Source organism: Zasmidium cellare (genome assembly GCF_010093935.1).
Source record: "Zasmidium cellare ATCC 36951 unplaced genomic scaffold M409scaffold_8, whole genome shotgun sequence".
Taxonomy (NCBI): domain Eukaryota; kingdom Fungi; phylum Ascomycota; class Dothideomycetes; order Mycosphaerellales; family Mycosphaerellaceae; genus Zasmidium; species Zasmidium cellare.
Window position 1 is genome coordinate 948,038 of NW_022986952.1, and position 14,136 is coordinate 962,173.

Genomic DNA, 14,136 nt, shown 5'->3' on the forward strand with positions numbered 1-14,136 from the left:
GTCGTCGACGCTCGTCGCGTGTTTTGAACGCCGACAAGGGTGCTGGATGATTTTGAGTGGTTGGGAGATGGAGCGGTCGAGCAGTGTCGCGCGGCAAGAAGGGGTTGAGGAAGAGGAAGCAAGAGGTGTGGGGGATGACTTTGGAAAGGCAAACACTCAAAAGATGCGCGACGTGAGTTCGGGAGAAGGTGCGGGCCGCCGATGCTGCCAGGAGCACACATCCCTGCCGGCCAATGACGATGGGTGTTGTGCCGATGAAGCGCACGTGATGCAGAAGCACAAGGCGATGGAACTCTTATTGCGTTATGTTGGCCGGTACGTCTCTGAGATCTCTAAAGCATAGTAACAGCAGGGTTGATGGGATACAATAGATGTCAAATGCCACCTAAAGCGCATGCAAAACTGGAGAGTTGCGGTAATGACGAAGGCAAATTGAATTGATGATAGATGATTTTGCTTCTGTAGTGGAGAGGTCGTTCCTATCTAGGCTTGGGGCCTCTGCTTGTATTTACACAATCTTACACCCTCAAACACGTCCGTAATGATAGACAGTTGAGAAGTGAAAGTCCCATGAATCAACCCACCCAACGCCTGCGCTAAAATGGAATATCGTTAGTAGTACAGTCGATGTCGGTATTTAGTCTTTTAGACTGCGAGCTCGCGGTCGTTTCGCATGCCCTCGAGCACAGCCTGGAGTCCACCCTTCTGGAGCCGTGCAAGAACAACCGACATGCCCTTCTGTGCCTTGGGCTGACTTTTCTCGGTCCGTTGCAAAGATATCGACTCGATCGCTGACCGCACGGCTCCAGAACTCCAGCTGCTGAACCAACTCTGCTTGACTGGCTCCTCATCTGCTGGTACGACCTCGCCGTTGCCAGTGACCGAAGTAGCCGAAGCCTGCTGTCCCCATCGCTGCCTCCTTTTGCGAATCTGCTCCCCAATCCTGCTCTTCAAAGTCACGCTGACCGATACATCCGTTCGCTCTTCGTCTTTGGGTAGCGAGACGTCATTGCTAATATCCTTCTCTTCGCCAGAAGTGGTCAAGGCAGGTCGTTTGTACGTGTGGCGTTCGATAACCGAGAGGACGTTGTTCCAGTCCAGATTCCGACTTTCTGTCTCCATCCATCCTTCTTTTACGTCGATAACGCTCTTTTCAAGGATGAAGCTCTGGGTGCTGCCATCCTCGTTTGCACCGAGCGAGCTTCGTGGTAGCAGCTTGAGCACGGCCGGTGGCAATCGGCTGCGTTTAACATGGAGTCGAGTCGTGGTCAGGCGTTGCGTGACTGGATCATAGTGCCTGTCGATGGTGTCGGTCGATGCGACATGGCGACTGTAGGGATTGGGATAACGGAGAAAGTAGGCCAGGGAGACGGCGCTGAAGCCATAGTCGTAGGAGTATTCACTGCTGTAGAATTTCACCATGATGCCTGCAGTCTCCTTTTACGGGCACCACCCATCACCGGACGATGGCAGAAATGGATGTTTTGATGTTTGTGATGGTGTTTTGCGGTGGAGGAGGTGGCGAGGTGTGGTCGCGTGGTCATCGCAAATGCTCTCGTGAGTTCTCTCCTTCTCCGCTCGGAGGCAAAAGCCAAAAAAGCGCCGGGACGGAGCGAGGCGAACAAAGATGGCGCTAGTGGGGCGATTGGCTGAGAAGTGGGATGTCTTCGCGAACTTCACACAATCACCCTCTGACTGGACCTGTTGTGCTTGCAGTCATCCCTTGCAGCAGATACCAAGAGCTGGAACGGGATCTGAGATTGTTCGACATCACGCCACACACTCTCTCCCTTCGCAATGGCTTCAGCAGCTGCAGAGGCAACAGGAGCGCCTCCAACCGCTGAGGATGCCATTGAGAAGAGCAAGACCGACGTTCAACAGATCGACCCGTACAACGTTTCTGGTGGCGTGGACGAGCATGGAAATGCGAAGGCGATCGATTATGACCGCCTCATCGAGGAGTTCGGCGTACAACCTCTTACCGAAGAGCATCTAAAGCGATTCGAGCAAGTCACCGGCAAGAAGCCACATCGATTGATGCGACGAAAGCTGTTCTTCTCCCACCGCGATTTCGACAAGATCCTCGACTTTTACGAGAAGCATGGCAAGTTCATGCTGTACACCGGGCGTGGACCATCCAGCGGCAGCATGCACATTGGACATACAGTGCCATTCCTCTTCACCAAAGAGATTCAAGAGATGTTTGACGTACCGCTGGTGATCATGTTGACGGATGATGAAAAATACCTGTACACTCGCAACAAGAACAACGGCACACAGAAGAAGGGTGCGACTGCTGAGGACTTTCTAAAGTTCGCCCATGAAAACATCAAGGACATCATCGCGCTTGGGTTCGATCCCAAAAAGACGTTCATCTTCACAGACTACGAGTATATCGGTGGTCACTTCTACAGAAACACGTCCGAGTTCGAGTCGCTGGTTACCATGAACCAGGCAAGAGGGGCTTTCGGGTTTGGCGATTCCACCAGCATCGGCCTCATCGCATATGGAGCCAAGCAGTGTGTCGCCGCATTCCCATCGTCGTATCCAGAGCTTTTCGGATACAAGGATTTCCGACCTCCGGACTTTGACCCATCGGCAATCCGACGACACAAAGAGCTGTCGAAGATCCCATGCCTGATCCCGTGCGCCATCGATCAAGAACCCTACTTTCGTGTGCTACGAGACCGATGCGAGCGAATGACAGATCCTCACCCCAAGACTTGCTTGATTCTTTCCAAATTCTTGACGGCGCTTCAAGGACCAGGTGGTAAGATGAGCGCTTCCGATTCCAACTCTGCCATCTTCATGTCCGACAAGCCAAATGAAATCAAGAACAAGATCAACAAGCACGCTTTCTCTGGTGGTCGCGAGTCTCTTGAGGAGCACCGCAAATTTGGTGGCAACCCTGATGTGGATGTCGCCTACACTTATCTTTCCTACTTCCTCGAAGACGATGAGGAGCTGGCCGATCTGGAGCAGAGATACCGGAGCGGCGAGCTTCTCACTGGCGAAATGAAGGCTCGGTGCATCAAAGAGTTGCAGAAGTTTGTGGCCGACTTCCAGGAGCGGAGGGAGAAGGTGAATTGGGAAATAATGAGATCGTACATGAATCCAAGGAAACTTGAGTTCCAGGGTAACCCCAATCCTACCCAACCGCAAGCACCGGCAGCTTCTGAGACCAATGGAGAGAAAGAAGACGGGGCAGCTGATGGAGATAAGTCAGGAGGGAAGGATGGACGAGGGACGAAGGGGGAGCGCAAGGCTGCTAAGTTGGCGGAGAAGAAGGCCGAGAAGTTAGCACAGCGTCAGAAACCTGCTGATGAAGGCGCCGCGCAATAAAAGTTTGGGACATGCAGGAGCGATAGAAAATAAGGCGCCGTGTTGAACGAATGTGATACCCAATACCAAAAGGTTCGGCCTGTGAGCAAGCCATCTGCTCCATCGACTTGAAAATTGACCAGCAGTCGGTTCTTCAAGATCCAAACGCACATGACTGTGAAGATACACGATAGGGTGCACTGTCGACCGTCCACACGGCTGAAATGCAAGTGCTCGTCCAGCTGCTTGGTCGCCATTCGTCCGCCAGCGAGTGACCCACTCAGGGTTAGGGTTGCGAGCTGCAATATCGACTCCAACCTCCATCGACACACAGTTGAACCCCACCATGTCACGTCTGCGGTGATATTGCCAGTACAGCCTAGCGATGAAGCCAAAGTCTTGGGCGCAGTCTCAGGAGCAGGTGCCCGGTACAGGGCCGAGAGTGCTGTCGTTGGATTCAACACACCCACGGAGTTAAGCAGAACAAGTCATCCTGTCGGCGACTTGAACTATCGCCGCCTTGAGCACAAATGGCAGCGACACCTAAGGACGAGTCGGCGCCAGAGCAACAACATCGAGAAGACGAGATGTCACGAGATACGAGTCTGAGCAACGATGGAGACAACTTCCTGAAAGAAAAGAAAGACTCTTCGGATGCAGTCGGCGATTGCCCAAAGCAACCCGCACAACCAAGCTCTCGAAAATCGAACAGACTGCCCCCGAAGAAGGTAGTCGTCAGACCAGATGAAAGAGCCATCGCAGCCGATCGAGCATTGTTCTTTCAATCATTGGCCCCACAGGCACCACGCCAACTCTCCTGGGTCTCCTACCTACACAGCACGGCGGTAGCCAGACAGCAGTTTCAAGCACGATTTATAGAACTGTTCTTTAGCAAAGACGGTTCAAGATTCGCAGGCTTCGACTACATCCTACGATCAGCGCCGAAGAGCCCTACTCTGATGTATTGCCTTGATGCTGTCTGCCTAGTCCACGTAGGCATCGCGAGCAAAGACATGAGACTGCGCGAGGCTGCACGCAAAACGTACGGTCTGGCAGTCTCGAGTCTACGCTTTGAGCTTGCCAATCCGAAACGAAGCCCGTCCATCCTGCTTGCGTCGATGCATGTACTCCTGATCTGCGAACTCTTTTCCGACATTGCGGCCCCAGACGGCATGGGTGCCCGACGACATGTTCGTGGAATGATGCAGATGTTGGAGTACTTCAACCCTACTGATCTCGACCCCGGCGTGCGGGCATTGCTCGGGGCGCAGCTGAATGGAGTGGCCACATGGGACGCTGTCTTCGAACGAAAAGGCCTGAGAGGCTTCAGAAATTTACAAGTAGCTCTCTCGGGCGGCACAACGTTCAGCTCGGCCACAGACATGATCTCGGTCGCGGTGCGGGTGCCTGAAGTGCTTGAGCGCGCTGGCAAGATCACCCACAAGGGTTCAGCGGCGTCAGTGGAGTCTATACTTGAGACGATCAACGACATTGTCGCCATTGAAGGCGAGCTTCAAGACGCGATGGTCAGCTGGTACGAGAAGATCGAAGACCAGCCATATCGACTTACCGCCGTCTCCCAAATCCCAGACATCCATTCTGCTTTCAACAATCACGAAAGCGTCTTCCAAAATGCATACTTATTCAAAGACGCACTCAGTGCCTCCAAGCAAAGGTCGTACTGGGTCTTGATGCTCTGCCTCATCCAAGGAAGACTAAAGCTTTGCGAAGCGCACCCCGGGCTACTCATCCTGCAATCCCACGACGACATCCAGAGACTCAACGGCATGGCGTACGAATATGCAGACAGCATCTGCATGTCCCTGGCCACCGACATCCAACCAGAAAACGGCTATGTCGCACTGGCGTCAGCAATCTTCCCGCTTCAAATCGCAATGCACTGGTATGGCAGGAAGATTGACATTCCCAAGATGGCCTGGTGTCAGAAGATTCTGGGGGTATTTGAGGCTGCTGGGATGGCACCACCGCGCATGGCGAGCACTTCAGCGGATTGTTTGAAGCCTTCAGATCCGGCCTCCTGTTAGCCGCCGAGTGTGCAACGTGGAGTCAAGTCGGCACGTGATGATGTCTTCCTGAGGCACGAAGAGGCTGTTGCCTGCCGACAGGATATATAAAGCTCCCTCTGCTCCCTCGGGATCGAATTTCTGGACACTTTACAATTTCATGGAACCAAGCGCTTGGGCCTCTGCTGGTATTCCAATTCGCCTACCGCTGTGCAACCAAAACCCCTCTCCATATCCTCAGATCTTTACACAAGGCTCTCCGCATTCCACGTCCCGTCGTACAACGCATACGATCGAAGCGATGTCGAACAACGTACCATTCGAGCTGTCCATCTCGGGTCACGCGATGATTCCACACCCTGCTGAGCGTGCCTTGATCAATGTCTCGGTGTCAAGCACTGGGGCCAACAAAGCCTCTGTCGCCGACGAAGTGGTCACAACCGCCAAGCACATCGAAGAGCTGCTACGGGAGATATCCCCTCAAGACGACACCGCCGAGGCAAAAGCAGCCTCCCCACTGGCTCACTGGAACAAGACCTCCCTATCGTCTCGCTCCTGGATGCCGCGTGACGACAAGAACAACGAGCAGCCTCCGATAAAGCACTCAGCCACTGTCAAGTTCGACATTCGCTTCAAGGAGTTCAAAGCCCTTGGCTCGTTCGGCACGAGGATCAGCTCCATCCCTCATGTCCACGTCAACGACATCGATTGGATCCTCACCACGGCTACCGAGGACTCATACCGTCCGCAGCTTCGTCGTGATTGCGCCAAGGATGCCTTGGAGAAGGCCAAGGACTACTGCGAGATACTGGGATGTACCAACCTACGTCCGGTATCGTTGACGGTACGTGCTTATGTTTCTCGCATGACGGCCGAATCTATCTGACAGCTTCATTAGGAAAACAACTATTACGCGCACAGTGGCCGTTCATTCGCGAGGAATCAGCATATTGCGGTCCAGTCAGCGCGTGGCTTCGAGAGGGACAGTGGCAGCTATGAGCGACCCGACGAGCTGGAGTTCAAGCCGCAAGAGGTCAAGATGACCAAGGACATTACGGTCAAGTTCCATGCTGAGTGAGTCTATCTTCATATCCTCACCACACTCGTATGCTGACGTATGCCAAAGTGCTGTCGGCGGCGGTATCGATGTGCTTGGAAAGTGAGCAACATGAGGGTTTGAGAATTCAAACGAGCGTGTTTCTATGTTCTCAGATCAGTCTTTACACAGTGAATTCAACGACCTCAATCATCTTCCCACTCGTTTACATTCTGCTCATCAAGTCATCGAGACCCCAAGCCCGTTGTTGAGGAAGTCATGATCACACCGCAAGATGATCAGTAGGAACTCTGTGCAGCCTGCTACGTCCTAACTTCGGGGCCAAAGCACAATGAGGTTGATAGTGAGGTCTCAATCAGAGCCAGGAGTGAAGTCAGGGGTGAAGCTAGTATTGACAGCAATAGTAAAGTTTGGATCAAAGGTAGAGGCAATGCTCATATTGACATTTATCCAACAGTGCCATCAGCCGCTGAGAGACCAAGTGCTTAAACTCGCAGACTGCCATTGATGTGGCGTACAATGAGCGGTACCAACGGTCAACAAGTAGTATACAATGAATCCAACCACCATCACCCATCTACTTCCACCAAACTCAAGCTCAAGTCCTCTAGCAAGAAGCCGCGCTTGGTACATTCTCACACTTACTGCTAGCTTCGCCACCAGTAATGCTCACACCGCTCCAAGTCCAATCGCTGCAAGCACCGCTAGCGCAGAGGATATAAACCTCCTCAGCATCATCCGTGACATTTCCAGTGACGTCCGAGACAGTGAGGTCCGTGATCGGAACACCGTCGGTAGGGGTACCAGTCGGCGAGCCATTCTCGTAGTCCTGCTCAATGACAATGCCGTACTTGGTGATTCCAGACAAGGTAATGCCGGTGTACGTCACGTTTTTGACGGACCCGGTGGCATCGTAGACGGTCTTGATGCGCACGCCGTTTTGGGAGTCGGAGATGGTCGAGTCGGCGATGTAGATGTTGGCGACGTCGTTGTCGTCGCGGCCACCCACTGAGCCGATGGAGATTCCGTGGCCGCCAGAGCAGGTGGCGCCTGTGAAGGAGATGTCGGTGCCGGAGTTGATGGCGAGGCAGTCGTCTTGGTTCTTGACGTTGGCGCCGGAGATGTAGACGCCGGTGGAAGAGCCGACGTCGAAGGCATCCGTGTTGTGGCCCAAGGCGTCCCCGTCTGAGTTGGTCTCATCACCAGCAGAGTTGTCAATCGTCACATCCTTGACGGACAGATTCTCGGCGCCGTTGATGGAGAAACATTGGACTGGGTAGTTCTGGATGTTGAGGTTGGAGATCGTCGAATCAGTCAGGGAATGGGCATAGAAGAACTTTGGCTTGGTGACACCGCCGTTCGAGCCCTCACCGTCCCACCACTTTGCGCCTGAGATTGGTCAGTAAGATTCAGGGGAAGCTATGTGGTATGTTCGTGCTCACCATTGCCATCAATGACGTGGCCGCTGGCACCGGTGATGGTGATATCCTTCCCAGAGAAGCTGATGAGAGGGCCCTCCCACTCGGCGTACTCGAAAGTCGTCGTGCCTTCGAACGTCACAGTGGTACCATCGGCGAGGTCGGTCATATCAAGGGTAGTTTCAGCCGGGACAGTGATGCCACTGAGCACGATGGAGGAGCACGACGCCTTGGATGCAATAGCCGAGTCAGCATCGGTGAAAGTGCAACCAGCGGAAGCGGTCGTTGCAGCGGTCGATGCAGCGACGCTGGTGCTGGCGGAGGAGTTGCTGCTGTTTGACTTCTTCTCAGTCGTGCCGATGGAGGCTGAGCTTGCAGAGGAGGCGATGGCTGTGCCAGAAGGGACAACGACTGTGCCAGATGGGGCTATGGCAGAACCAGTGCCAAGGGGAATGCTTGCGATCGATCCAGTCGGGTCCGAGGAAGGGAAGCTGAAAGTGAACGACTTTGGCTTGTGTTCATGGTGATCGTGGCGTGCAATGTTCCATCCGTGAGCTGGACGGGCATCGATCAACCCAGCGCCAGCGCCGAGGAGGAGAGCGGTCAATGTCTTTTGGTAAACCATCGTGTATTTGTGGTCAAGGGAGTGGCTTCGGCAAGATATTCTTGGCGCAGAAGATGAAACGAATGACTGAAGAAGTAAAGGCACAGCACCGCTGTCCTGGTAGGCTCAAGAGATCTCTTGGAAAGGAAGGATGAGAGATGCTTGGTAGAGCTTGGAAGAGCTTGGCTCTATATATCGAGCACGAGATGTGCCACCTTTCTTCGTGCGTCGCAGCGTTAACCGACGACGTCGGAGATTTCGTTGCTTCATGTTTACAGTATTGTGACAGGACACATCATGGTTGCAGGCGCTCCGTCTCGTCCATAGTACCCAAACGAGCAAAGTACAATTGCAGGAGGTATGCCCAAATCCAGAGCAGCGTGGGCGAAGGTGGTTCGTTTTCAGGCATGCTTTGAACGGAAGAAGCTGATTGACGGATTCCAAGACTTTGACGAGCAAGCGCGTTGTCTAGACCGTATGATCCAGCTGCAGGCGAGCATTTCAAATATATACTTGAAACCTTCGGCACTATGTGAGTGGAGTGGTGGCGTTCCAAATAGCGGCCCGCGTATGGCGGCGACAAGGGCCGGTTCATCATGTTGGATGCCGCGATCCGAGCGATTGAATACCGAGACCCACTGCTAACATCGAGGACGATATCGGCTGGCAAGATTAACATCGGTGAAGCCTTCGAAGTGTATTGCAGCTTTCTTGAACTCTTGCCGTCATTGTGGATGAAGCAATCCTCATCGCGGTGGTGCTCACTTGCCAAAGAAGCTTGTAATTTTGGCATTGCCTCCTTTTGCTGGCGTTTTGGCGACATTATTGTTGGACGTAGCACTGCGCTTCTTCTGACTGCCACTGATCTTGTTTGGCGAACTCTTGACAGGAGATGGTGTTGCTTTCTCCGTCTTGACAGCCTTCTTTGGAGGGCTCTGTGCTGCCTTGAGCAGGTCAGCGTCTTCGATCTCGGATATTTCGCGCTTGATGCCTCTTTCAACTTGTGCATCAGCTGCATTGATGATGTCTTGATCGCTGATTTCAGTAGCATCTTTCCTGATCTGCTGAGACAACTTTTCCTCGGGCTCGTCTTCAGGCTTCGACAATGGCGCATTGTCTTCAGTATTTTCGACTTTGACGGTTGTCTTGCGGTCCTCGTCTGGATGCTGTTCGATTTTGACATTGCTGTGCTCTCCATCATTCCGAGCAGCCTCATTCTTCGCAGCAACCTCTTTCGCGGTGGCTCTCTGAGTGCCGAAGAAATTCGCAATGTTCTTCTTGTTCTCCTTGCTGTTAATGGGAACGATAAATGATGGACTGTTGTTGCCAACCTTGCCAACAGCTTTGTCGACCGGGTAACATTCGAGTTCGCCCTGAAACGGCTTCAGCATAATCTGCAGCTCCTTGGACCATCCGACAAAATTAGGGTCTAGCCACGCTTTCATCGCCTCGCTACCAGGCTCCAGAATGACAGGCATACGATCGTGAAGGAATTTGAGTTGTTTATTGGAATCCGTGGTGATGATTGTGTAGGTATAAAGCTTCTCTTCACTGCCCTCGTATTGAACCATATCCCAAAGTCCAGCGAAGCACATGAGTTGGCCATCTTTCCGCCGCGTGAAGTGTGGTATCTTCTCCTTGCCGTTGTTCTTCTTCAGCCACTCGTAGAATCCTTCTGCTACCACAATGCATCGTTTCCGCTTCTTCATGGTGTTCCACATCCCCCGGTCTTCGATCAAGCTGTCGTCTCTGCAATTGATTGTACGCATTTGGCTGCCATAGTCGGGAGGGCGCTTGGTCCAGAATGGAATCAGGCCCCATCTGGCAGCCTGTAGCTTGTACTTCGTCTCTTGGGTTGCGAGCCCATCGACTGTTGGCTGAGACGTGGGTTGAGAGAGCTTGCTTTTCTTGGGTGATGGCTCGCCAGAATCATTCCCTTCTTCGCCCTGGTTGCCATCATGTCCGCTTCCTCGATTGTTGGTCTGGGCACGATAGATCAGGCCATGGTATCCTGGGGCGAAGTTCCAAGACGTCCGGACTCGCTCGTCCTCATCGCTGGGAGCTTCTTCGACCGGCATGTTCTGCTCTACTAGATGCTGCCGCACCTGCGACGGCCGCATTGAGAGCACATACCGTCCACACATCTTGTCATTGTCTGGTTAGATGGTATGCGAGGTCGTGCATGGTCTTCGGTCAAGCCGTAAGGTAGGTAGGGAACGCGAATGGAGCTCGAAGCTGATGGCGCGTAGACGTCATCCATGCTCTCCATCAAAATTTGGTTAAGATCACGAACTCAAAAGTTACACCTCTGAACCTCACCTTCCATAAACTGCACATACCATCAACGACACCATGTCTGGGCGACCATTACTTGGACTTCCAGTACGACAAGTGTGCAGAACGATTTTGCAACCTGCTAGACGAATACACACTGCACCGAAGCGACCCCAATTCCAAACTCGATCGAACACAATTCCCAATGGCCAGAAACGCTTCAAGAATAGCTTCGCAGAGAATGCTCGCGTTCTATTCCAGAAACACCCGGTCTCCATCTCTCTTGCGGTAGTCTCTATGATCGTGGGAGCGGCAGGGATCGTCTATGCGAATATCATCTATCAGGAGTACATCATCAAGTCTTTCCACAAATATCCCGAAGAGGTTGCTAGAAAGCTACGGAGGGCGCTCTACTACACAAACTACGACTTGAATCCACAAGAGGCGCTCAAGTACTACAAGCAGGCACTGCAGGTTGCTTCTGAGATTGGCATGGATCCAGTTGGCGATGAGATCATGGGAGTCAAGATTCAGGTAGCCAAGTTGATGGAAGACATTCAGCAGTATCCCAACGCTATACAGATCCTCGAGGCTGTTCGTGGTTCCAACCTGTTGTGGCTGGAGAAGTTTGGCAATCTTCCTGAGAACAAGGAAAGAAGGACAAAGGTTCTGGGGAAGACTGTAGGCGTGTCTGTCAAACTGGGAGAGTTGTACGGCACGCCAGAAGTCTGGGACCGGGAAATGGCCCAAGAGAGGCTGATCTGGGCCGTTGAAACCGTTCTGAAGGAGAAGCAACGAAGAGAGAGTGCAAAGGTCAAGGAGGAGGAGGAGGGGCCTTGGATGAACGACGAGGAGATCGGTGCCACCCTCGAGTCGCTCGCACATAGCTACGAGGCCAAGGACCAGCACTACCTCGCAACGCCGCTCTTCTTGCAGGCTCTTACCCTCCATCCGACCAAAGACTGCCATTCAGTTGTGTTGATGAACAACCTCGCCTCCAGTCTGGCTCAACAGTCTCCTCGCATGGCACGCGAAGCTCAAGCTTATGCAACATCCCAGAACGTCAACACAAGACCTAGCGGACCAGCAGCGACAAAGGAGACCATGCTAGAGAACGCGAGAACGTGGGCACAGAAAGCACTTGAGGTGGCAGGAACCATCAAACCCCCACTTAGGACAGAGGAATGTGATGTTGGCTGCGCCGTGGCCCTTCACAACCTCGGCGAGTTCGCAGAAATGGCCAAGGATACAGACCTCGCGAAACGCCAGTACAAGGAGGCCGTCTCTCTCGCGCGGGCGATTGGCTTTGAAGAAGGGGTTGCGCAAAGCTCTGAAAGGCTGAGAGCACTTTCGAGCACTGGTTGAGAATTCGCCCCAATTACCGTCCAATCCCTTCGCGGTTTAATTGCTGCAGACTTCGCATGCTGTGCACCAATCTCATGGTGGTGTAGGGGCGTAAAGTGGGACTCGCGTGCAAGGCTGCAAGAGATGCATGGTCAGCACGTGCGGTATGCACCCTTGGACAGCGGCACGTTCATGCGAACCGACATTTCAACGCAAGCCGACTCGACTCTGGCACGTTGGTGGCCTTGGCTGGTGATGGTGACCATTCAGTAGCCATTTCTCGGTCTCAGTGAGTCCGACTGTGCCGATGTCGAGCCGCTACGCGCCGCACACGCATGGCAGAAAGCGCCATTCGCGTTGAAAGTTGATGAAGGGGTGTGCGTGGAAGGATGCCAGAACCATTCAGAGAAGGGGACTCTTCGGCACCGAGATGTCTGCAAATCAATTCGCGTAGCGATGTCGACTGTGGTAACCGCACCGACGCAAAGATACATCATCAGGCGCATGCATCGAATTGACGATCTTCACTACCCGTTCAACATCATCCCTCGCTTCCACGTCAGACTGCTTGTGCCACGAGTCAACAAGCACCATCTTCATGTTGCTGCGGTATTGAAAAGGTGCCATGGCCGCCCCTTTGATGCTCAGATGGAAGGGGATCGTCTAAATTGCTGGCTACGGCTGGTATACAGTCCCCAGCACAAACGTTAGCAACCCCTGCTAGCCTGACTGCTAACACTATACCATTCTCGGCTATATTAACAAACAGACGCGTCTTGACACTGTCTCCTTTATATCCTTATATCTTAATATAATAATAGCTCGGGGTGCTACATTTATAGCTTTTAAGAAGGGTATTATCTAGGCTCTTTATAGATACGCTAGCTAGCTACTATAACGTATTATAGATATCCTTAGCTCTAATAAAAGGATAATATTACGAGTCCTAGTATTTTATTAATAAGAATCTCTATATATACTATAGCGTCGTAGACGCCCTCCTATAATATCTACTTAAATACGACGATAGCTTATAAATAGAGCTATAGCTAATATATACTTAAAACGGCTTAGATTTAATTAGATTACTAAACTTAAAAGTATATTATAAGATATCTAGATACTTCGAACTATATTTAAAAAGGAGGGTTATATACGATATATAGTAACGAGGAAACTATTTTTTACTAAAAAGTAAAAATAAGTAAAACTATAATAGGCGTATAAGTATATAAACTAGATAGATAGGTAGTAGATAAAAGTTATATAGACTAATAAAGCTTTAATCTAATATAGCTACTTTAGATAAGTCTACGTTATAAGGACTACTTAAGAGGCTTTTAATAACGACTACTTTATATTACGCTTCCGTAAATACTTAGCCTATATAATATAAAAGTAGATATTAGTAGCTAGGCTAGGGGAATACTATATCTTTAATAAAAGGAAAGTAACTAGAGATATCTATAGGTAATAGATTATTCTCTTTATCTATAAAAGAGTTTATTTTTAAAAGAGCTAGTTACTCTTTTAGTAGTCTATAATTATTATATAAAATAACGTATTAATCTATAAAGTAAAAGCTATAATTTTACTCTTTAAAGATCTAGATATTAAGCTCCTTTACTAGCTAGCTAACTTACTAGATCTTAATCTAATTAAAAATATATAGAGTCTTTTAAAGTATAGGATTAGCTAGTACTTCTCTACGATAAAAGAGGAAGTTATAAAAGCTATATAGATTAAATAGGTAAAACTACTAAGCTAAAACTACTCTATAGGGTTTATATAGGTATTAAATATAGTAGAAGTAACTAAATTAATAAATAATAGTAGGAACTAACCTAGTTATAATTATATTAGTTAGTTATAGGAAGTAGGAGAACTAAAGTAAGATAAGCTCCTCTTAGTTATATAACTCTTAGTATTTATACTTTAGGTATCTATTCTAGCCTATCTATCTAGACTATACTATTTAATACTCCTACTTAAGCTAGTATATATATCTCTAAATAAAATCTAAGTAATAGTATATAATCTAAAAGAATTTTCTTTTATCTAATTAGGTATTAGAACTTATTCTACTACTATATT

General features: G+C 50.6%; 7 protein-coding genes across 7 annotated transcripts; 4 read left to right on the top strand and 3 right to left on the bottom strand.

The window, feature by feature from the left end:
• Window positions 1-645: 645 nt before the first annotated feature.
• Window positions 646-1,422, bottom strand: M409DRAFT_64622 (uncharacterized protein; the record flags this gene model as incomplete). The annotated part of the gene is made up of 1 exon (XM_033816155.1): window positions 646-1,422. One exon carries the CDS (start codon window positions 1,420-1,422, stop codon window positions 646-648), a length of 777 nt encoding a protein of 258 aa, XP_033671196.1.
• Window positions 1,423-1,797: 375 nt separating this feature from the next.
• On the top strand, window positions 1,798-3,342 carry M409DRAFT_35992 (uncharacterized protein; the record flags this gene model as incomplete). The annotated part of the gene is made up of 1 exon (XM_033810484.1): window positions 1,798-3,342. The coding sequence occupies one exon, from the start codon at window positions 1,798-1,800 to the stop codon at window positions 3,340-3,342; it is 1,545 nt and encodes a 514-aa protein (XP_033671197.1).
• A 509-nt stretch (window positions 3,343-3,851) lies between these two features.
• Window positions 3,852-5,366, top strand: M409DRAFT_19911 (uncharacterized protein; the record flags this gene model as incomplete). The annotated part of the gene is made up of 1 exon (XM_033805150.1): window positions 3,852-5,366. The coding sequence occupies one exon, from the start codon at window positions 3,852-3,854 to the stop codon at window positions 5,364-5,366; it is 1,515 nt and encodes a 504-aa protein (XP_033671198.1).
• A 280-nt stretch (window positions 5,367-5,646) lies between these two features.
• M409DRAFT_64624 (uncharacterized protein) lies at window positions 5,647-6,423 on the top strand (the record flags this gene model as incomplete). The annotated part of the gene is made up of 2 exons (XM_033816156.1): window positions 5,647-6,189; window positions 6,244-6,423. 2 exons carry the CDS (start codon window positions 5,647-5,649, stop codon window positions 6,421-6,423), a joined length of 723 nt encoding a protein of 240 aa, XP_033671199.1.
• Window positions 6,424-7,009: 586 nt separating this feature from the next.
• M409DRAFT_64625 (glycoside hydrolase family 28 protein) lies at window positions 7,010-8,445 on the bottom strand (the record flags this gene model as incomplete). The annotated part of the gene is made up of 2 exons (XM_033816157.1): window positions 7,010-7,791; window positions 7,845-8,445. The coding sequence occupies 2 exons, from the start codon at window positions 8,443-8,445 to the stop codon at window positions 7,010-7,012; spliced, it is 1,383 nt and encodes a 460-aa protein (XP_033671200.1).
• Window positions 8,446-9,185: 740 nt separating this feature from the next.
• Window positions 9,186-10,568, bottom strand: M409DRAFT_52041 (uncharacterized protein; the record flags this gene model as incomplete). Its single annotated transcript, XM_033811968.1, has 1 exon — window positions 9,186-10,568. The coding sequence occupies one exon, from the start codon at window positions 10,566-10,568 to the stop codon at window positions 9,186-9,188; it is 1,383 nt and encodes a 460-aa protein (XP_033671201.1).
• A 427-nt stretch (window positions 10,569-10,995) lies between these two features.
• Window positions 10,996-12,063, top strand: M409DRAFT_52042 (uncharacterized protein; the record flags this gene model as incomplete). Its single annotated transcript, XM_033811969.1, has 1 exon — window positions 10,996-12,063. The coding sequence occupies one exon, from the start codon at window positions 10,996-10,998 to the stop codon at window positions 12,061-12,063; it is 1,068 nt and encodes a 355-aa protein (XP_033671202.1).
• Window positions 12,064-14,136: the final 2,073 nt, after the last annotated feature.